This window comes from Vipera berus (assembly GCF_964194415.1).
Source record: "Vipera berus genome assembly, chromosome: 6".
NCBI classification, from domain to species: Eukaryota; Metazoa; Chordata; class Lepidosauria; order Squamata; family Viperidae; genus Vipera; species Vipera berus.
The window spans coordinates 49,718,463-49,743,002 of record NC_138208.1 but is presented as its reverse complement, the minus strand read 5'-3'; the positions used below and the strand labels follow the sequence as shown (position 1 = coordinate 49,743,002).

General features: G+C 38.4%; 1 protein-coding gene across 1 annotated transcript in view; it reads left to right on the top strand.

The window, feature by feature from the left end:
- Positions 1 to 24,540, top strand: part of PPFIA2 (PTPRF interacting protein alpha 2) — a gene marked incomplete at its 5' end in the record, with an annotated part of 253,304 nt that overhangs the window by 198,596 nt on the left and 30,168 nt on the right. Inside the window, 3 exons of the mRNA XM_081330297.1 lie at positions 2,052 to 2,182; positions 4,437 to 4,591; positions 6,564 to 6,657. Of these exons, the coding sequence (XP_081186423.1) occupies positions 2,052 to 2,182; positions 4,437 to 4,591; positions 6,564 to 6,657 (380 nt within the window). The remainder of the gene's footprint in view (positions 1 to 2,051; positions 2,183 to 4,436; positions 4,592 to 6,563; positions 6,658 to 24,540) is intronic.

Here is a 24,540-nt window from a genome sequence, read left to right as displayed (position 1 = left end):
AAGTTCAAGAATTTCCATTCCCAAAATCCAACCAAAATAAATTAGATTTGTGCCATCACTGAGATTCATTTTCTAGTAATTTTATTTACAACAATTCTTTTTTAATATATATACTGTACATACAAAACTACACTGATTCACTATGAACCATTTGTATAAAACAGCCTGCATTTTTAGTGTAGAATCTTATACTATTCTTATAGAAATAAATATGTATATCAAAGCTGAGGAGAAAGGGAAGTGGACAGTCAGAACAGCCTTCAATCTGGTGTTATACTTGAACCATTCAAAAGTACAACAGACCCTCCCAAAAGCTACTTATGACCCAGTTGCAAAGAAACAGCCACTACAGCACTCCTGCAGTCATTCACCCTTACAACGAACTACAGGGATACAGCAGCACTCACCAACCCATTCATCCTGCCACACTAAGTCTTTGCAGCCACTCATCCACCCAAAGGAGATCGGGCCAGCTGTAGCCCATGCAAATCAGCTAGAACTTGCAATGCTCCAGCTTCCTTCCCATCCAGCGAGGAAGGTGAAATCATGCTGGCCAGAGTTTGCAATCCTTCAGTGAGCAAGGAAAGATCAGGTTGTCTGCTGCTTATTAGCCTCCCACTGCTTTCCCATCCAGGGAATTGGAGGACTCAACTGTTCCAGGCCCCAGAAACACTCAGTATTCTTATAAAGTCTCATGGAAAAGCAGGTGTTATTCTTGTGAACCTGTAGCAAACAAATGGAGACTCCTTAGAAAATGGAGCTCTCTACAGTATTTCTTTGTTTTTTCTGATTAAAGTTTTTACAGTAGAATATGTTTCGGGTTTTCTTTCTTTTACCTGTTGTGCAGTATGCATCAAATGAACCATGGTTCATTGACCTCTGATAAGGAGTTTTTTATTTACTCCTTTGACAGAATAGTACCTATTGCAGAATAGCATTGTGTTTTTTACACACCAAAGAAAAGAAGTAACAAAGCTAATTTTCATTTAGGCTGGGTGCCTCTCAGAACCTGCAAAAAATAAATCTGGGTGTTGCTGTGCCCAGGAGCAAGCTGAGATCTGCAAGTCCCTGTGTGGAAAGGCAGCTGAAGGCTTGCAATCTGCAGACAGCTTGTTCTCTCCTTGGCCTCCCCTAGGTCTCTGGGTGGCAAGGAAACTGATGGACTGCAGGGACCCTGGGGGTGAGAAGTAGAGTATAGGGCCGTGGTGGCAAACCTGTGGCACTTAATGGCCATCACTATTTGCAACCATAATAGGCAGGGTCCATTACAGTTGTAACTCAAGGATAACCTATATTGGATTCACAGAAAATAGAAAAGGAGCCAAATTTATCTACCAACATGTCCATTGTATTTCAAATATTATTTATCTGAATGGCAAAGGGCAATAAAAATACATCAGTAACTCTTTTGAATCTTGTTATGTGGTCCTTTATTAGGATTTAAAGATGAGGAAAAGTTAAATAAACTTTATTTCCACTCATATCCTACTTGGCATATCCTCCCCAGCTCAGGAAACCTGTCTATAATTTTCTGGAAATAATAATAATAATACCCCCCAAAATTTGCAAAATACATCAAGAAATTGCAGCTTCCTGCAATAACTCCAGCAAAGCTACAAAAAACTGCGCCACTCGGAACATCTTACATTTTAAGGAGATACCTAGTTGATACCTAGGATGCTGGCAGCCACCCGTGTCATTAGTGCCAGTCAATTTGAGTGTTCAGTTGACTGACTTTCATGTTTTAGAAATAAAAGTTTTATATAATAATAATAATAATAATAGCAGCAGCAACAATAGCAAGAGCTAAATGTATACCTAATGCCATATTCAGTCCTGGAAATTGGAACTATATTGCTATCGTTGTACAATTTGTGCTTAGCATTTTTATTCTATATCTTGTTGTAGGAATGAAATCCTATTTGTGTATTTGGTTGATTGATTTCCTTACTTGGAAAGGAGTTGGCTTCCCAGTAGTTTTTTGGTTTTTTTTTACTCCCAACACCTTAAAAGAGTTTTCACCTGCATTTTATAAAACTGTTTACTTGTAGATTGCAGTAGTTGAAGAAGATGGACATGAAGACAAGGCCACAATAAAATGTGAAACTTCTCCTCCACTGACCCCTAGAGCCATTAGAATGACTCACACTCTACCTTCTTCATACCACAATGATGCCAGAAGGTAGGAATTGGTTTGTTTGGCATAGCCATGTGTTGTGTATCTTTTAAGAGGATTCATCCACTTGAGTTTCAAGTTGAGTTTCACATGACTTTTGCTACATGCTAGTTAAACTCAGTTGTCCTGAAATTTATTTAGATCAGGTTTTCAGATATGTTTTACATTCCCATTTGAATAATTGGTCTTTAATTTCACGCTCTTTTTGGATAATGATCATTTTCTGACATTTTCTTTTTATGGATTATAAGTAAACAAATCAGAGTGTAATTAAAATACATTGTGCTAGCTTGCCATGTCACTTATTATGAAGAGAGTTAAATGAGTTTTAGCATTTGGATACTGTAATATTGCTAGTACAGCCAGTATTTTACACATGGATGTTTGGTGGTGGGAAATTAGCAGTGGAAGGAAAATATTTCTGAAGTAGTCAGAGAAAGAAGTTTCATACCTCAAGGGAAAAACAGTAATTCAGCCCTAGTGGGGGGTGGGAGAGGCCTGGAGGAAGTGGATAGATGCCTAATGAATACAGAAAGTAGAAGGAATTTCTAAAAAAAATAGCACTTGGAAAAAATTAATAAAAATGATTTAAACTTTTTTGCTTTTTTATAACTTATAACAAAAATCCATGATAGGGTTTGTTTGTACAAGAACTTATGTTTGACTGTAATTATAATTATTTTCACTTTCACCCTAATTGAAGAATTAAATATTGCATGTTGGCAAGGCTAGGTTTGGAGATTTTGCTATCTAGTGCTCATTTATCTGTATCTCCTTGCCACTAAGAAAGATAAATTAAAGAAGAAGGGTTTTATAAGCAGTAACAGGAAGAGGGGAAGTTGAGCATCTGAGAATTGACACCTTTAAGGATGCATTACAAACAGTTACACTTATCTGTTTCAATAAATAAAACAAAAACCCAAAATTTTAGTTGATCTTAGTAGATAGCAATACCACATAGACTTATATTCCACTCCATGGTGCTTTACAGCACTCTCTGAGCAGTTTACAAATGTCAACATATTGCTCCGAACAATCTGGGTTCTCTTTTTATCAACCTTGAAAGGATGGAAGGCTGAGTCAATCTTGAGCTGGTTGGGATTGGATTCCTGACAGTGGGCAAAGTTAGCCTGCTAACCACTGCACCACCAGTCCCAATTTATATGGAGGACAACTGGAAGAGAAAACCTATCCTAGTATATATTTATTAGAGATTCATAATTCTTCATATTTAATAAGAGTAATTTGTGAGCCAATCATGTGAACTATAATTGTCATATCTCTAAACTTATCATAAATGGGAAATAGTATACATATGATTTGTGTTTTGAGTTAAGAATCTGATATCATACCTATACAAAGAAATACTTTCCATATAGATGGATGGATGGATAGATAGATGAGAGAGAGAGAGAGAGAGAGAGAGAGAGAGAGAGAGAGAGAGAGAGAGAGAGAGAGAGAGAGAGAGAGAAGACAGACAGATAAATATTTTTATTTCCATACTTTATTGAAAGAAAAAAAAATGCTCTGGTAAGAATCATAGTATTGCTCCCTAGTAAAAAATGAATAGATGATGATAATCAGGATGAGTAAATAAACAAAATAATACTGCTGAATATTCTACTGACATTTCTGTCTAATTAATAAAGAATTAAAGCAGAAGTCAAGCTTTGGCTTACAATATCTACTGTTAGCAATAAGTACGGTTCTTAAATAGGACTCTCTCAAAAAGTGACATTGCTACTCTTAGGAAGCATCATGGCCATTGAAGAACATCAATTTATTTTTGGAGATTAATATAATTACATCAGAAACTTATTTTACATCAAACCTACTGGAGGAAATGTTTTAGAGTTATTTCACATATTTAGGATAGATAAGATCAAAACAGTAGTAATAGTGGTAGTCATAGCTTTGATACCAAACATTTGGTTCTTATAAAAAGCATTCTAAAATCTTTCTAACCATAGTTATGTTAACAGAGTTTTGATGAATTATATCTGCTGTCTTTCATTAATTTACTTCAATTAAGATTAAAACATGAAAAAAATGTTCAGTTCTAAATATTGTGATAATACCAGAAAGATTCTGGTATTATCACAATATATTCCAGAAATTAATTTGATTATTATTTCCAATTACTAAGACACTCTCATTAGATTTCGTAAAACTTGTTTCCCCAGCAGACAAGTTGTGGACTTCATGATGAGACTTCATCAGGACAATAATAGTTTCTCTGTCTTTTGTGTTTCTCTTTTAGCAGTTTCACTGCATCCTTGGAACCAGAAAGTATTGGCTTTGGCAGTGTCAATAGCAGCCAGGATTCCTTGCACAAAGCTCCCAAAAAGAAAGGAATAAAGTCTTCAATTGGGCGCTTGTTTGGTAAAAAAGAGAAGGCACGACTTGGACAGCTAAGTAAGACATACATCTCCAGGTTCAGATCATGGTTTTCCAGTCATTTTTCAGTTTCATTTTGCTTTTCTGCTTTTTAAAATGATTCATTTTTCCCCATGTCATTCCGCTACCATCAATCATATTTATTATCATAGAATTATATTTCCTTAAGTGATTAAAGGAAATAGATTAAGTCTGCAATAGAAGAGAATATATATATATAGTTTAGGGTTGAGCTGTTCAGTCCTTGGTGCAACGTAGATAGTCCTCAACTTATGACCACAATTAAAGCCAAAATTTCTGATGCCAAGTGAGGCATTTGTTAAATGAATTTTGCCACATTTTATAACCTTTCTTGTCACAGTTGTTAAGTGAATCATTTCAGTTGTTAAGTTAGCTACACGGTTGTTAAGTAAATCTGACTTCCCTATTGACTATGCTTGTCAGAAGGTTGCAAAAGGTGATCACATGATCCTGGGACATTGCAACCATCATAAAGATAAGTCAATTGCCAAAAGTCTGAATTTATGATCACATGACCATAGTGATGCTGCAATGGTCGTAAGTGTGAAAAATGGTCATAAGTCACTTTTTCCAGTGCCATCATAATTTGAATGGTCACAAAATGAACTGTTGAAAGTCGAGGACTAAGCTTCCTTTACTAGTGTTGGCCACTTTTTGTGAAAAGATTCTATTCACAGATAGATCTGCCGAACTTTAAAAATCACACAGAGTAAAACTTGGATAGCTTTCAGAAAAAATATGTGACAAGTGTGACATGAGACAGGACGACCAACTGCACATAACCATACTGTAGCTATCATTCCATTATTCTAATTTATAGAGAATTCTGATAGAAAATAAATTTTACCCATGACTTATTTGGCAAGATTTTGCCTTTGTCAATTTTTTCATCCTTCTTAGATTAAAAACAATTTCTGAACCAATACACTAACATTAAAAAAGAATTCGCTACTTTATATCTTTCTTGAAGAATTTGCATAACCCTAGCATAAAGCTTTATTTATCATATTTGTATAACTGTCCATCTCACATGGATATATAGTTTTATTAGTTATAGTACTCTGTACTGCAATACAGTACAATTTAATGTCTCCAGTATTGATTATTTACTGAGAACCTAAGGAAAGATCTTAAAACAGTTACATAGGAAAATATAAGAATAAATTAGTTGAAATGCATTCTCATTTGTAAAATAATAAAATAGAATGTTCCACACTCCCATTAAATAAACTGAGAGCAGAGATGAATGTACTCATCATTTAACAATAATATCTGTATGGAGTGATGTAAAATTATGGTTTATTTTGTAATATCTGTAGGCACTGTTCGTGTAATGTTTTTATATTCTTGTCTATTTATATGATACATCTACCTGGGTAGCTTCTAAAATTACTATTTACAACATGAATCACCTTTGCATTCCTGATTCTTGCAAGCTGATTATGTATGTTTTATTTGCAAAATATGAATGAGCAAATATAAAAGATACAGTCAAACTTTCCTCTCTCCAGTGCAGACTTTAGTGCCTTGTTCCAAAATGAATCAGAACAAATCTCAACACAGTTACAGGTCTAGGATGTCATACAGAGGAATCCCTTAAACAGGGTCTAATTTAGGTGAAACTGGGTATAAATAATGCTATTTTAATATTCCTTCTGCCAAGAACAGCCATTTTGGCTTGAAAGGGAAGCTTGTCTTTTCAGAAAGTCAAATGAGAAAGCCTGATCAAGGAGACAATGTTTGTCCTTTGCTCCTTACAGGAAAACAGGAGGGGGGGAAGAATAACTTTTAGTTGGGTACTTTAAAAAGTTATCAGTTGAATCTAGTTTTATTTTCCATAGATTTCAGGTTATTACACCATTTTTATCTGTATATGTGTGTCTCAGAAAACAGATTAAATCATTTCTGGTAAGCTAATAAACATATTAAAAAATAAAAAGAGAAAATCTCTTTGCTCTTTTAAACACAGGAGGCTATATGGAAACCGAAGCTGCAGCACAGGAATCTCTAGGATTAAGCAAACTTGGAACACAGGCAGAAAAAGACCGAAGACTAAAGAAAAAGTAGGTTGGCATGAACTTTGAATAAAATACCAAGTATATTTGCTTGTTGAAGAAAAATCAATTTATTAGTACTTATTCTACTGCCAAACACAATGAAAGGTAATTTTTACTTTTCTATATGGATTCCATTAAAGAAACATTGCAGGAAGATTCTTTGGATTTGCCTATTGGTGGCTCAGTGGGTTAGGACGCTGAGCTTGTCGATCAGAAGGTCGGCAGTTTGGCGGGTCGAATCCCGAGTACCGCGTAACAGAGTGAGCGCCTGTTACTTGCCCCAGCTTCTGCCAACCTAGCAGTTCGAAAGCAGATAAAAATGCAAGTAGAAAAATAGGGACCACTACGGTGGGAGGGTAACAGCATTCCATGCGCCTTTGGCGTCTAGTCATGCCGGCCACATGACCACGGAGACGTCCTCGGACAAGCGCTGGCTCTTCGGCTTTGAAACGGAGATGAGCACCGGCCCCTAGAGTTGGAAACGACTAGCACGCATGTGCGGGGGAACCTTTACCTTTTAACCTTTTTAAAGTGCAGATATTTTCCACTGAGAGTAGTAATTATTTTGATTCAATCTGCCACTCTAATATGGCAACTTGATCAGTGGGTTGTCTCCCATTACATTTTCTTGAAATCCTAATTCATTCATTGTGTACAAAGGTTATGATAAAGTGCTATTATTTTTTGATAGCTTGCAAATTTCCCTAAAGAAAATAAATATTTTACAAAATCACAAAGGATAGCTTTGGAGAAAAACTGCAAAAAATACTTATCTTCAGAACTTAATTTCTGCTGATCTTTTTGAATACTTGATGCTTGTTTTACCTGAAATCTTTCCAGCATTTGGCAATGTTTATTTGTGTCTTGTGTGGGAAAACATATTTTGGTAATAGGCTGTTCATTGTTTAGCTTGAGTATTTTACCTGTCAAAATTATGATGTAGCACTCTTAGGTAGAAGATTACTTAGATTATCAGAATGCATAATAGATTTGGTGATACCAAAGAAGATTATTTCATGCTGTCTGAGAAAACCATTAAAATTAGCACTCTAAAAGAAGAACAGATGCATTTTTGCTTAGTTATATTTTTTCCCACAAGAGATAATTAACAATACACTTAATAAATATATTTCAATCAGAAATATTTTCTTCTAAAATAATATAGAACTATTAGATAAACAATTTATTACATTTAATAATAAAAGATTCTTGCTGTGCATTATAAATGTAACTTCTGAATTTTCTTTTCTTCTCTTCCTTTTTTTTGTTGCTACTGTTGTTTCTTTATAAGGTTAGGATGTATAAATCTTGTAAGGTCTTTTTTGTTTCTACTGGCACTCCAAAAAAAAATAACATCACTAAATATTTTTATACAACTTATGTACATTTTGATATCTGTTAATAATAATGTTGTGATGATTTAAATAATATTTTTCCAAAGACTTTGGTTTTGCTTTCTATACTACATTTTCATCTCTCTGCCTGATAATTTTCATTTATTTTCTGTTGGCAGAAACACATTTTAGATACAATAATGAGCATTTAATTTTCTCTTCAAATATGATAGCAGTTGTTGACATATTTTCCTTAATAGTCTAGTAGAAGTTGTATTTCATTATCCACTTTCTAATTACTTTTTCTGTTATCAGCTTTCACCAGATAATTCCATGGGGAAAGAACATGTAAATGAGATTATGATTAGTTATAGTCTTAGCTCTGACAAGAGATCTTTGTGAAAAAGATGCTTGAAATCTCTAAATTTTATTGGCACCCTTCAATCATATAATGACTTCATCCTATTTGGAACTTTATGTAAATTACTCTGAGCTAAATCTGGGTTATGAATGAACACATTATATTGGGGAGGGGAAGATACAGCTATTTACACTACATTGGCCTTGGCATCAAAGTTTAGTCCAGGTGATTTACTGTATTTTTTTCATTAAATAAGCCCAACCTTGTTGGTACACAAAAATATAGAACAGTTTTCATAAACACGTCTACATTCAAAATATGTATATTAGGGAAATCCCATCTTAAGTTGCTTAAAATTATAATGTTATATTTCAGTATGTAAGTTGTTTTCCATGACTCCTTCTAATTATCTACCTAAATTAAAAACCTCCAAGTTTAACAAATTTGTGGAGGCAAAAGGAATGAAAGTTTCATGTTTATTAACAAAACAAATCCAAAGGCATCCTTATTACAGTTTATCATCTCAGATGTAATTCTAAAGATAAAGTTGACTTCCCAGTAGGGAAATTACATGATTTGCAAAATATATTTATCATGATAAAGTATTAGAAAATATTTCTGTGTTCTTTGCTGCTAATTGCATTGATTCATTAGTTCTGAAAGAAAAAAAACTTGTGGAGTGTAAAACTTGTAATTACCATATGAGTGTATTAGAAGGTTCCAAGAAAGCTCTGCATACTGCTAATTCCTAAGCAGAATAACCATGACTAAATAGGCTTAAGATTTATTTATTTATTTATTTATTTTATTACATTTATATACCGCCCTTTCCCGAAGGACTCAGGGCGGTTTACAGGGTGATTAAAAACAAAGATACAAAAGTTAAAAACAGATTAAAAAAATTATATTCGTCTCTGCATAAGTAAAACCCCAGTTAAAATTAAAATTAAAACTAAAATTAAAATTCTCAGCCTGGGCCAGAGAGCTCGAAGAGCCAGGTCTTCAGGTCCCGGCGGAATGAACGGAGGTCGGGGGCAGTCCTCAGCTCCACTGGCAGCTGGTTCCAAAGGGCAGGCGCACCCACTGAGAAGGCCCTATCCCTGGGTGTCGTCCGCCGGCAATCTCTTACTGGTGGTACCCTGAGAAGACCCTCCCTGTGGGAGCGCACTGGACGAAGGGAGCTTGATGCCGGCAGCAGGTGTTCCCTCAGATATCCCGGACCCAAGCCATTTAGGACTTTATAGGTCATCACCAGCACCTTGAATCTCACCCGGAGGGCAACCGGGAGCCAATGCAGCTCGCGGAGTAGAGGTGTTACATGGGAGTATCGGGAAACCCCCATCACAACTCGCGCAGCTGCATTCTGCACCAGCTGAAGCCTCCGAGTGGTCCTCAAGGGCAGCCCCATGTAGAGAGCGTTGCAGTAGTCTAAACGGGAGGTCACGAGCGCATGAGTGACTGTGCGTAGGGCATCTCGGTCCAGATAGGGTCGCAACTGGTGCACCAGGCGAACCTGGGCAAAAGCCCCCCTGGTCACGGCTCCTATATGGTCTTTAAAATTGAGTCATGAATCCAGGAGGACGCCCAAGTTGCGAGCCCTATCAACGGGGGGTAACACCTCACCCCCCCATCGTTAGAGATGGAATAGTCTGGTTAACCCGAGATGCCGATATGCACAGCCACTCAGTCTTGGCGGGATTGAGATGAAGCCTGTTTCTCCGCATCCAGACCTGGACCGCCTCCAGGTAACGGGACACCACGGCGAGGGCATCGCTGGGTTGGTTCGGGGTGGAAAGAAAAAGTTGGGTATCATCAGCGTACTGATGATACCCCACCCCGAAACCACGAATGATCTCACCCAGCAGCTTCATATAGATGTTGAACAGGAGGGGCGAGAGAACCGACCCCTGAGGAACTCCACAAATGAGAGGTCTCGGGGCGGATCTCTGCCCTCCCATCAACACCGACTGCGAACGGCCCAGGAGATAGGAGGAGAACCACCGTAAAACGGTGCCTCCCACTCCCAACCCCTTGAGACGCCGCAGTAGGATACCATGGTCGATGGTATCAAAAGCCGCTGAGAGATCTAATAGGACCAGGACAGAGGAACAACCCCTGTCCCGAGCCTGCCAGAGATCATTCACCAGCGCGACCAATGCCGTCTCCATGCTGTATCCGGGCCTGAAACCCGATTCGTACGGGTCCAGATAATCAGTTTCCTCCAGGAACAGAGGAAGCTGATGCGCCACCACACTCTCAACAACCTTCGCCAAAAAGCGAAGGTTGGAGACTGGACGATAGTTATTTAAAACAGCCGGGTCCAGGGCAGGCTTTTTGAGGAGGGGTCTCACCACCGCCTCCTTCAAGGCGGCAGGGAAGACACCCTCTTTCAAAGAAGCAGTTATTACTGCCTGGAACCAGCCTCGTGTCTCCTCCCGGGCCGCATAAACTAGCCAGGAGGGGCACGGATCCAACAAACAGGTGGTGGTGCTCAGCCTCCCCATGATCCTGTCCACATCATCAGGGGAAACAGGATCGAACTCAGTCCAGATAACATGCTCAAGACCGTCCGATTCCTCCACGTCAGACTCTGCCCAGTCAGAGTCCAGACCGGTCCAGATCTGAGCGATTTTGTCCGCCAGATGATGACTAAACTCCTCGGCTCGTCCCCGTAAGGGATCCTCCCTTACCTCCTGATTAAGGAGGGAGCGAGTTACCCTAAACAGGGCGGCTGGCCATTATCTACGGACGTGATGAGGGCAGCAAAGTAGTTAGACTTCGTCGTCCTTATCGCCGCAAGATAAGACCTTATAAAGGTTCTTAACTGCAATCGGTCAGATTTGGATCGGCTGGACCTCCAACCGCTCTCTAGACCCCGTCTCTGACGCTTCATCTCCCGGAGCTCCACAGAGAACCACGGAGCCCAGCGGGATCTGCGCCGGGTCAGAGGTCGCAAGGGTACAACACAGTCAAGTGCCCCGGCGGCCGCCCTTTCCCAGGCATCCACCAGGGCATCGACTGGGCTGTGGGTAAGGGTGATGGGTATAGACCCAAGCGCCATCTGGAACCGTTCCGCAGCCCAGCGGCGGGGGGTGGCATAGCGGAAGACCAGCAAGATGCAGAAGGATTGGTGCTATCTAACAAAATGAAATTCAGTGGTGAAAAAAGTAAGGTTCTACATTTAGGCAAGAAAAAACAAATGCACAGGTACAGTATAGGTCAGACATGTCAAACTCACAACATCATGTGATGTCATGCAACGTATCGGGACAGTTTTGCCATTGCCGGCAATGGGGTGGGCCCAGCTTCTGCATGACGCATACAGCCCGCGGGCCTGCAGTTTGACACCCCTGGTATAGGTGGTACCTCATTCAATAGTAGCAACTGTGAGAGGGATCTTTGAGCTCTAGTGGACAATCACTTAAATATGAGCCAGCAGTGTGCTGCACCTGCCAAAAAAGCCAACACAATTCTAGGTTGAATTAACAGAGTGATAAAATCAAGATCATGTGAAGTGTTAATACCACTTTATAATGCCTTGGTAAGGCCACACTTGGAATACTGCATCCATTTTTGGTCACCATGATGTAAAAAAGATGTTGAGATGATAGAAAGAGTGCAGAAAAGAACAACAAAGATGATTAGGGGACTAGAGCCTAAAACTTATAAATAACAGTTGCTGGAATTGGGTAGGTCTAGTTTAATGAAAAGAAGGATGTGGGGGGACATGATAGCAGTGTTCCAATATCTCAGTGGTTGCCACAAAGAAGAGGGAGTTAAGCTATTCTCCAAAGCACCTGAAAGCAGGACAAGAAGCAACAGATGGAAACTAATCAAGGAAAGAAGCAACCTAGAACTAAGGAGAAATTTCCTGACAGGTATATTATGGAATTTGTTGTGCAGAGGTCTCCTTGTGCTACCAAAGAGTTGCACAGACAAGGAAGGGCACTGAGAGCAGTAAAAGTCACACACAGAAATACACTGAGTTCTAAAAGCAAAAAGTATTTTACTTTGAGGTGGTGTAAAAACAAAAATGCACAGTCAAAAATAAACAGTCCAAGTCATACACAATAGCAACAGTCCAAGTAGTAATCCAAACTACAAAGTCTTCTTACCGGTCCAGAGGTCAATACACAGTTTAGGTTACAACAGTAGTAAACCAACAGCAGAGCAAAAACAGTAACAGTAGAGATCAGTGAATTCAGAGAGAGAGAGAAGCTACGTTCCTAGCTTCCTCTTATGGCCATGAGAACACTTACACACCCATTGGCCAATTAACTTCTTAAAGACATAGCATTATGGTTAATATATTTTCAACCCAACATTGTAGGCTAACACCATATGCCTAACATTCTCCCCTTTGGGTAGAATAATATATAACTCTTACAATCTTATGCACATTCTTTCACAATTAGCATTGTGTTTCACAGCACTTTGTACCTTCGTAAAATGGTCTGCAATATTTACATCAGATGGACAATACTCTAACTGTATTAATTTATCTTTGACACATTGTCTGACATTTAAATAACGAAGATCAGTATGTTTAGATCTTGTTCTTACTGCAGCATTATTAGCCATCTTTATCGCAGCTTGATTGTCCTCATACACAATAAATGGATCATTTACATTTAAACCCATATCTAACAATAATTGTTTGTACACTAGCAGTTCTGTACATAACACTGATAGACATGAAAATTCAGCCTCCATTGTAGATAAGCTTATGTGTTTTTGTCTAATAGACTTCCATCCAATCAAAGAATCACCCAACATTACAGCCAACCCTGAGGTAGATTTACGACTGTTTGAATCAGAGGCAAAACTCGCATCTGCATATGCAGTAAGGATTAACTCACGATTTGGCTCTAAATATAACGAGTAGTGAATAGTTTGCTTCAAATACCTTAATACTCGTTTAGCTGATTGCCAGTGTCTAACAGTTGGATTATTGTTGTACCTAGCTAATTGATTTACACAGTAAGAAATATCAGGTCTAGTCCAATTACTCAGATACATAAGACTTCCTATCAAAGATTGGTACATAGTCTTATCAAATACAGGACTCTCAACATTAGTGTCCTTAAAATCCATAGCCATCGGAGTTTTTGCTGGTTTACACATTTCCATGTTGTATCTCTTTAATAACTGAGATATTTTACTGGCTTGTGACATCTTAAAACCCCTATTTGTTTTCACAATATCTAACCCCAAATAGTGGCTAATTTCTCCAAGATTTCTAATTGTGAATTTATTTTGCAATCTTGAAATGATAGTTTGTGCTTCTAACTCAGTTTTTGTTATTATTGCAATATCATCTGTGAATAATAAAATAAAAGATAATGCTCCGTTGTGTTCCCTTCTAAACAAACAAGGATCAGCATTACTGGCTACAAAACCTAATGCACTCAACTCATTAACTATACATTTATTCCACTCATAGCCCGATTGTTTCAATCCATAGAGGCTTTTCTTTAATTCCCAACAATCATGGTCTCTATCACTGGTCAATCCTGGTGGTATTCTAAAATAAATAGTATGTTGCAATGGAGCATGTAGATATGCAGTTTCAACATCTACATGATTAACCATATATTGGTTTTTAGCCGCCCATACTAAAGCTGCTCTTAAAGTAGTTGCCCTTAGACTGGGTGCAAACACTTCGTCATAATCCTCAGTAGTTTGGGCAAAACCTTGTGCAACCAAACGTGCCTTATGGGTTATAGTTCCATCTACTCCCTTCTTTATTTTATATATCCATTTACAACCTATAGCTTGCTCACCAGGTGGCAGTTTTGCTTTCTGATAAACCTTAAGATTCTGCAAAGACTTCAACTCCCTGTTCATTGCAGCTTTCCATGATGCCTGTTCCTTTTCAGGATACATCCTGATCTCATCATAGTTAAAAGGCTCTACACTAACTTGACATATACTAGCTTCATAGCGATCAGGTGGATGTCTGATGCGCGTTGAACGCCAAGGAATTACAGGGCTTTGAGTTTCTGACTCCTTTCCTTCCTCTGATTCATCTATTATCTCCCCTATCTCCTCTTCATCTTTTATATTTACAGGAGATGCATTATCATTACTAGTTACGTTATCAGAGGAGTCCTCAAACACTAGAGGATCAGTATTAACAGTTTCTTGCTCTAACCTATCCCAACCAACGTGCTCAAGGAATTTTGCACTAGCACTGTTATATACATTAGTTGTGCCTCGTTCCCAGAAACGATAGGATCTATGGTTAGCTTCGTAACCTACGAAGTATAATTGCCTAGCCCTATGTTGGCCTTTACTCCTGAGTTGTGCAGGAATGTGGACCCAAGCTGGGGTGCCAAATGTGTGCAGGTAATCAAAGTTTGGTTTTTTACCATGCCATATAGTATATGGTATTTTACCAGTAGAAGTATTAACAACTATATTCAGAACATGGTTTGCACATTTTGCTGCCTCCCCCCACAGTCTATCTGTTAAGCCAGAATCTTTTAACATGGTTCTAATCATGGCTTGTAATGTTTGCCCACGTCTCTCAACAAAAGCATTATGTTGAGGCCTATAAGGGGCTGAATGTTTATGCTTAATACCAGCTGATTGTAACATATCAACAAAACGCTTATTTGTAAATTCAGTACCATTATCAGTAATTATGCACTGAACCTTTCTCTTTGTTTTTCTCTCCACGAACTTCAGCCAGTTTGCAAATTGTTGGAAAGTATCTGCCTTTGACTTAAGCAGATAACAAAAACCATATCTAGAGTAGTGGTCCAATATACTTAACATATAGCATGACCCTCCTAAACTTGGTTTCATGGGTCCAATTAAATCAGCAAACACAACTTCCAAAGGTACAGTTGTTTTGAAGCTGTTTATCCTGTTTGCAGGAGTTGCCTTACTCTTTTCCTGATTACAGGCATTGCAATTCAAATACTTACTACATGGCTTCAGTTTAACTCCCTCTACTAATTCCACTGTTTTACGTAGTGAGTTAAAGTTTACATGCCCTAACCGCCTATGCAATAAATGTATACATTCATCATGTGGCTTCTTGTTCTCACATATTGAGTTAGCTTTAACTGTACTAACCTGGTTACTTGTGAGAACGAATAAACCATTTTTCAAATTAGCAGTTACACAGGTTCCATTCCTCTCAATAGTGCATTGCTCCCCTCTGAATGTTACCACAAACCCAACCTTAACCAATTCCCTTACAGATAACAAGTTGAATCTTAGTTTAGGTATATATAACATAGGTAACTGTTCATCAATGCATGGACAATAGGAATTACCTTCACCAGAGGCCTTCATCCTCCAACCATTGGCCAGTGAAACATATTGGTTGCTGTTTTTCATATTAACAAACCTCTCTTTCACTTTAGTAATGCATTGTGAAGCCCCACTATCAACAACCCACAATTCATTATTTCTGGATGTTGATTCACCAGAAATAGCCAAACCAATGCCCTTCTTAGCCTTCCCACTGCTATTCACATTCTGTTTTTTACCCTTTCTACAGAATTTGGCTATATGCCCTCTAGCCCCACAAGAATAACATTTCTTGACGTTGTAAGCAGTGGTGAATTGCTGCTTCTCTCGTGGCTGTGTCTCTCTCAGCTGGTCTCTGTCACGCCTCCTTCTGGACTCTTCCAGCAGTCTCCCAGTAATGTTAGTCAATGTCAGTTCCTCTCTGGTCAGGACTTCCAAAGAAGAAACATATCCATCATAACTCTCATCCAAAGATGACAGAATAATGTAGACCTGATGCAACTCTGAAAAAATTAGCTCCTTTTCATGAAGCTCTTGAAAAGTTGCCTTCATGTAATTTAAATGGGTCAGCATATCTCCATTCATCTGCAGACGAGCCCTAAACAGCTTACGTGTAAGGTGTATATGTGCACCCACACTGTCTCGAACATAAAGCCTTCGCAAAACATCCCAACACCTAGCAGCAGACTCCTCACCACGAATATGGACAAGCTGCTGGTCATTCAGTGTTAGTCCAATAATGCAAAGAGCTTTCTCATTGTTTTGTTTAAAGCCGTCTAACTTCTTTGCATCCTCTTCGTCATCTGGATCCCAAGCAGTAGTATCTGGTGGGTTATTTACAACAGCCCATAGTCCTTCCTTGCGCAAAAGCAAGCAGCATTTTGTGGACCAGGAAACATAGTTTGTCCCATCCAACCGGGTTATCCAGGAGATGCCTGACAACAGTTCCTGTGCCATGGCCATAAGCTTCCTCTTATGGCCATGAGAACACTTACACACCCATTGGCCAATTAACTTCTTAAAGACATAGCATTATGGTTAATATATTTTCAACCCAACATTGTAGGCTAACACCATATGCCTAACAAGGTAGAACAATTAACCAGTGGAACAACCTGCCTCCAGAAATTGTGAATGTTCCAACACAGCAAATTTTTAAGAAGAGACTGGACAACCATTTGTCTGAAATGGTATAGGGTTTCCTGCCTGAACAGGGCATTGGACTAGAAGTCCTCCAAGGTCCCTTCCAACTATTTTGTTCTGTTCTGCTCTGCTCTGCTCTGCTCTGCTCTACTCTATTCTAAATGAAAGGGAACAAAGAAAGACTGGTCAGGTTAAATAAAAATCTGAAAGATAGGAAATGGGTTCTTTTAAAAAAATCTTGTTCAGTTTTTTTTTCTGATTGATTTTTCACCTTCCTACACTCCTAAATTATTGTTGTTATGGTTTGCCACACAGTCAACCAGATATTTATATTGGATTTGGCAGTTTTATCCACCTATCAAGTCCCTCCCAAGGCAGATATTGTTGTTTGATGATGTTAAAATTGTTGTCATAGCATGTAAGCTGTTCCAGGTAAAGCTGCATTTTGCAATTGACTGATGTCTATTTTGTCAATGCCAATGGTGTTCCAGTGGTGCTCCAGATGTTTTGGAATTTCATCCAAGGTGCTTATTACTGTTGATATCTTTGGTTTTTTTGCCATAGTCATTCTACCTCTATTTGGAGGATTTTACATTTTGTGATTTTCTCCTATTTTTTTCTCTTCTCTTCTGCTGTCTCACAGTACTGCAATGTCCACTATTCAGATTTTTTTTGTCTTATCAATAATTGCTAAGTTTGGGGTGTTGTATGGCAGATTCTTGTTATTGTTCTTATGGTTCATTGCACAGTCAGCCAGACTGTAATTATTATTATTGTTGTTATTGTTATTGTTGTTATGGTTCATTGCACAGCCAGACCATTATTATTATTATTATTATTATTAGTAGTAGTAGTAGTAGTAGTAGTAGTAGTAGTAGTAGTAGTAGCAGTAGTAGTAGTTTTATAATCTGATAATATGTTCATGGACAATAATTTCTATTAGCAGCCTTTATTATTTCTTTACGTATATCTCACCTTTATTATTTTTACAAATAATTCAAGTGGCGAACATATCCAAATGCTTTGTCCATCCTGTGTCTTCATAAATTCATGAGACGCACATAGCAGTTTCACAACATTTGCTTATTTTGAAACATTTAAAATAGCTTTCTACTTTATAAAATCAACCAAGTTGGTGAATAGAAATAACACCTAATAATTTCTCTTAATTTTAGCTCCCAAATATATTCTGCTGCCAAAAAAAGGGCTGATACACAAGACGTTTGGGTGTCCGAATACTATGGATTTTATATTTAAGACCTACTCCAGGAATAATTTGCTGCTAGTTAATTGTCTCTTGCTCGTGTTAGAATTCAATTCAATTTATTCTAACATTTTTTAAAGTGCTATATCTGTTTCAAGAAACAGCTCAACTGATTTAAAATAGGCATGGGAGGGGAAATGGAAAAGCTCCCTTTCAGAAATTTGGATTATATTTTTTTTCTCCTGTTTTCCTTCTCAAAACTTCCATAATAGCTTAGAATGCTATACAACAATACTAATCTGGTCATCATGAAAAATAAAATTTGGGGTGTCTTACAGACAAATATATTATGTGACATTAGCTTTAGGGCTATCTGTTCTATTAAGTTCTCATAGAATATATGAAGAAAGACATTATTAGTTTATCCAACGATTCTATGAGGATCCAGTTGTTGAATCTTGGGACAAATAATTAATAGAATAGAAATAATCATAGCCTGCATTGTCCCTTAATTCCAGTCAATTATTCATATAAAAGGAGGAAAATAATTCCTCACAAGAAATTAAAATCTTAACACTCATTTGATTGCTAATTAATTTTGGTGATAGAATATACTTCCCTGGTATAATTAGAAAAATAAGCTATTTTTGGCAAAAATACAACATGAAATATGACATTTGTACTTTCTGTGTGTGCATGACTGTGTGAATCTATCTATAAATATCTATACAGTAGATATCTCACTATTCTTGATGAATATAGCTAAGAATAACAACTTGGTGAGTGTAAACAGGTTTAGACTTGTATATAGAGCAATTCTTAGTTGAAGTATCTGTATGTAAAATGAGGGCACTTCAAAGAATAGGCTGTAAAAGGGGGAAATGGAGATATGGCTACATAGGAAACAATTGTAATTAGCTGAAATACATATACTTTGATTTGATTTGATTTGCATAACATATAGGCATGAAATTCTTTCCAGATAAGAGAGGAAGTAATATACAGTTGCATTCCTTTGCCAATTTAACTTTTTCTATAATAAATTTAAAGAAAAATGTGAAAGTCACTGAGTTTTAAAACTATTCAGCTTCTTAGCCTCAAATCATAGTCTTATGAATGAAGTGGTGCTCTTACCCCTTCCAAATTGCTTTACATCAAAGATAATGGCAGGCCTCCACCTCTTCCCAAAATGGGGTTGGATTGAAGGACCCAGCACATTATCTAAGTCTAGGAGTAAAGTTCAATGCAGGAAGATTACAATCTAACCACTGCAGCATCTTTGTGCAGACACAGAGAGCAATTTGTGTGCAAAGGCCTTTTCAATAGTTTCAGTAAATTAGATTATCTATTATTGTGTCAGAATTCCTTTTAAATTTTAGTTAAGTTTTAATTACACAGGGCTGCCCTATTCATCTTTAGTTAAAATAACAATTTTACTGTTGTCATAAATAAAATATAGCTTTTAATAAGCTTAGTAATTAAAAGCAATCTTAAGCAATTGCATTAAGCTATGTAAAATAATGAGCAGTCTAAATGTTCCCTCATTCTTATTGCTGCCATAATCTATTTTCAGTGCCAGTAGTTTATTTTTGTTCAGCTCAGAAGGATAATTACACTTTTACTATCTCTTTAATTATTTTTAATAATCAGTGTTTGTTAAAGTTTATTAGAATGTGAAATATTATTTGTTTCTTTAATGTATAATGATCATTAGAATCATTATGGTTAATACTGTTCTCTTCTGAACACACAGTAGACCATTGAATACATCAGTGCTGGGTGAGAGTGCATCTGCAGGTGAGGGAGTCAGGTCAATATTGTAGGCAAGACTGCACAGTGGAAGACCCACTCTTCATACTGACTTTATAGCATGTAGAACCAGGCAGGGGTTTGATCATGATGGCATGCCGCCATCTTGACTATTTTGAACCCCACCCCCTAGCCCAGACATGTCAAACACATGTCAAATCCGGCCCGCGAAGTGGTTTTATGCGGCCCGCGAAGCCATCCTGGAAACAGTGAGGGAACGGCCCCCACTGCCTTGGACCTGGCCCAGAGACCCTCCTTCCGCCAGAGACCCTCAGATCTGTCCCACTCCTGCCCAGGCCCCCATAGGCACCCTTGATGCAAACGATGTAGAGCTGGCCACGCCCACCCAGTAGGCCATACACACTCTAGCCACACCCACCCAGTAGGCCACGCCCACTCTGACCATACCCACCTGGCCCCCTGAGGGCAACCACAATGCTGATGCGGCCCCCAATGAAATTGAGTTTGACACCCCTGCCCTAGCCCTTCATACCTGCAAAAGGAACAAGGGATACATTTCTTGGCACAGCTAGGTAAATCTAATAAGCACTTTGGGACAGTTTAAATATAGTCTTTAAAAAAAATCTAATATAGCTTTTCTAAACACATGGGTAAGTTTTGAAACATTTGGTTTCAAATGTTGCCTTACGTTCCCCCATAACTCCCCCCCCCCATTAAGATGTGTTCAGGTCAGAGTCTTCTTCAAGTATGGTAATACTTAGAAACTGCTAAAAGCACGAAAACAGCATTGCAGCATTTCTTGTCCAGCCATCTGTTTCCATTATCCCATCCAGACAGGGAAGTTTGTTTATCATTTGAAATGTTGGCATACACAAAAAAAAATTCTAAACCATGCTATTCCAGAGAATCTATGGTTATCATGCAGTACCTTTTTCTTTTTGTCTCGTGCATTCATTTGGAAAACATCCATTCACTGAGCACCAAAGAGGATAAAACAATCATGTATGTGAAGTACTAATACCACTTTACAATGCCTTGGTAAGGCCACACCTGGAATACTGCATCCAGTTTTGGTCACCACGATGTGAAAAAGATGTCGAGACTCTAGAAAGGGTACAGAGAAGAGCAACAAAGATGATTAGGGGGCTGGAGGCTAAAACATATAGGGAACGGTTGCTGGAATTGGGTATGTGTAGTTTAATGAAGAGAAGGGTGAGGGGTGACATGATAGCAGTGTTCCAATATCTCAGGGGCTGCCACAAAGAAGAGGGAGTCAAGCTATTCTCCAAAGCACCTGAAAGCAGGACAAGAAGCAATGGATGGAAACTAGTCAAGGAGAGAAGCAACCTAGAACTAAGGAGAAATTTCCTGACAGTTAGAACAATTAATCAGTGGAACAACCTGCCTCCAGAAGTGGTGAATGCTCCAACACTGGAAGTTTTTAAGAAGAGACTGGACAGCCATTTGTCTGAAATGGTATAGGGTTTCCTGCCTTAGCAGGGGGTTGGACTAGATGACCTCCAAGTCCCTTCCAACTTCTTCTTCTTCTTCTTCTTCTTCTTCTTCTTCTTCTTCTTCTTCTTCTTCTTCTTCTTCTTCTTCTTCTTCTTCTTCTTATTATTATTATTATTATTATTATTATTATTATTATTATTATTATTATTATTTATTATTATTATTTATTATTATTATTATTATTATTATTATTATTATTATTATTATTATTATTATTATTATTATTATTATTATTATTATTATTATTATTATTATTATTTGGCTTAGCTTCACATAGTGGGTTTTTAAAGGTTGGAAAGAAAAAAGTATGCAAGCCAAAGTGGTTCAGGGGACTTCAAGGGGCTCAAGAGAAATAAGGATCCTAATATGAGTAGAAAAGGGTTTTTTTTATAATGGCCTCAAACCAAAGGGCACTTTTACATGACCTTTTTACTTTTCTGCCTCCAATTCCCTTCACAGCAATTTGAAGTTGAACTGTTGATCATCTTCACAGTTATTTATTTGTAATACTGAAAACAGTCAATGCTGTCACTCCAGCCAACCTCTAAGAAATTGTAAAAAAGAAGAAACAGCTTTCCTTCAGTACCCCCATCCAAGTTTTTTTAGATATGTGATTTCAGCAGTAAGCAACCAAATAAATGTGCATACAACTGTTTATAAATAAAAAATTAAAGTTTTTTCCCCTCTCTTTTTGACAGCCATTAGTTTTAATCTTTCATGTCCAAACAAATGCTTTTGTCTGCTGTGGACATACTGTAATTGGTGCAGTATCCCTGTGAATCATAGCATGGATACATATATTCACAGAGATATTGATCAATAACCGTAACCCTAACCCATTTGATAGGGGAAAGAAAACATGAGAAAATAAGCTTACCTACTTTGTTTTGATTATAACAAAAATACGAATGAAAAACAAATATTTTGTAACTATTGTTGTTGTTGTTAGCTGCGAAGTCGTGTCCGACCCATCGCGACCCTATGGACAACATTCCTCCAGGCCTTCCTGTCCTCTACCATCTTCTGGAGTCCATTTAAGCTCACACCTACTGCTTCAGTGACTCCATCCATCCACCTCATTCTCTGTCGTCCCCTTCTTCTATTGCCCTCGATCTTTCCCAGCATTAGGCTCTTCTCCAGTGAGTCCTTCCTTCTCATTAGGTGGCCAAAGTATTTGAGTTTTAGCTTCAGGATCTGGCCTTCTAAAGAGCAGTCAGGATTGATGTCCTCTAGGACTGACCGGTTTGATCGCCTTGCAGTCCAAGGGACTCGCAGGAGTCTTCTCCAGCACCATAGTTCAAAGGCCTCAATTCTTTGGCGCTCAGCCTTTCTTATGGTCCAACTTTCACTGCCATACATTGCAACTGGGAAGACCATAGCCTTGACTATACGCACTTTTGTTGACAGGGTGATGTCTCTGCTTTTTAGTGTGCTGTCTAGATTTGCCATGGCTTTCCTCCCCAGGAGCAAGCGTCTTTTAATTTCTTGGCTACAGTCCCCATCTGCGGTGATCTTGGAGCCCAGGAAAATAAAATCTGTCACTACTTCCATTTCTTCCCCATCTATTTGCCAGGAATTGAGAGGGCCAGATGCCATGATCTTGGTTTTCTTAATGTTAAGTTTCAACCCAAGTTTTGCACTCTCCTTCTTCACCCGCAACAAGAGGCTCTTTAGTTCTTCTTCACTTTCTGCCATTAGAGTGGTATCATCTGCGTATCTTAGGTTGTTGATATTTCTTCCGGCAATCTTAATTCCAACTTTTGATTCATCTAGCCCTGCCTTTCTCATGATGTGCTCTGCATATAAGTTAAATAGGCAGGGCAACAGTATACAGCCTTGCCGGACTCCTTTCCCAATTTTGAACCAATGAGTGGTTCCGTGTCCAGTTCTCACTGTTGCTTCTTGACCCGCATATAGGTTTCTCAAGAGACAAATAAGATGGTCTGGTACTCCCATCTCTTTAAGAACTTGCCACAGTTTGTTATGATCCACACAATCAAAGGCTTTAGCATAGTCAATGAAGCAGAAGTAGATGTTTTTCTGGAACTCCCTAGCTTTCTCCATGATCCAGCGTATGTTGGCAATTTGATCTCTAGTTCCTCTGCCTCTTCGAAATCCTGCCTGTACTTCTGGTAGTTCTCGATCCACATACTGCTGAAGTCTAGCTTGTAGGATTTTAAGCATGACTTTACTAGCATGAGAAATGAGTGCAATGGTGCGATAGTTTGAACATTCTTTGGCACTGCCTTTCTTTGGAATTGGAATGTAAACTGATCTTTTCCAATCCTGTGGCCACTGTTGTTTTCCAAATTTGCTGGCAAATTGAGTGTAGCACTTTTACTGCACTGTCTTTTAAGATTTTGAATAGCTCAGCTGGAATACTGTCACCTCCACTAGCTTTGTTGTTGCTCAGCTTTTCTAAGGCCCACTTCACTTCACATTCAAGGATTTCTGGCTCGAGGTCAGTGACCACCTCATTGTGATTATCAGGGACGTTAAGCTCATTCTTGTATAGTTCTTCTGTGTAATTTTGCCACCTCTTCTTAATCTCTTCTGCCTCTGTTAGGTCCCTGCCATTTTGGTCCTTTATCATGCCCATTTTTGCATTAAACGTTCCCTTCATCTCTCCAATTTTCTTGAAAAGATCTCTGGTCCTCCCTATTCTATTGTTTTCTTCTATTTCTTTGCACTGTTCATTTAAGAAGGCATTCTTATCTCTTCTAGCTATTCTCTGGAATTCTGCATTCAATTGGGCATATCTATGTTTTTCTCCCTTGCCTTTCGCTTCCCTTCTTTCCTCAGCTATTTGCAAAGCTTCCTCAGACAGCCATTTTGCTTTCTTGCATTTCTTTTTCTTTGGGATGGTTTTGGTTGCTACCTGTTGTACAATGTCACGAACCTCTGTCCATAGTTCTTCAGGCACTCTGTCTATCAGATCTAATTCCTTAAATCTATTTGTCACCTCTACTGTATATTCAACAGGGATATGATTTAATTCATACCTGAGTGGCCTAGTGCTTTTCCCTACTTTCTTCAGTTTAAGCCTAAACTTTGCAAGGAGAAGCTCATGGTCTGAGCCACAGTCAGCTCCTGGTCTTGTTTTTACTGACTGTATAGAGCTCCTCCATCTTTGGCTGCAGAGCATATAGTCAATCTGATTTCTATGTTGACCGTCTGGTGATGTCCATGTGTAGAGCCGTCTCTTGGGTTGTTGGAAAAGAGTGTTTGCTATGACCATCGTATTCTCTTGACAAAATTCTATCAGTCTGTGCCCTGCTTCATTTTGTACTCCAAGGCCA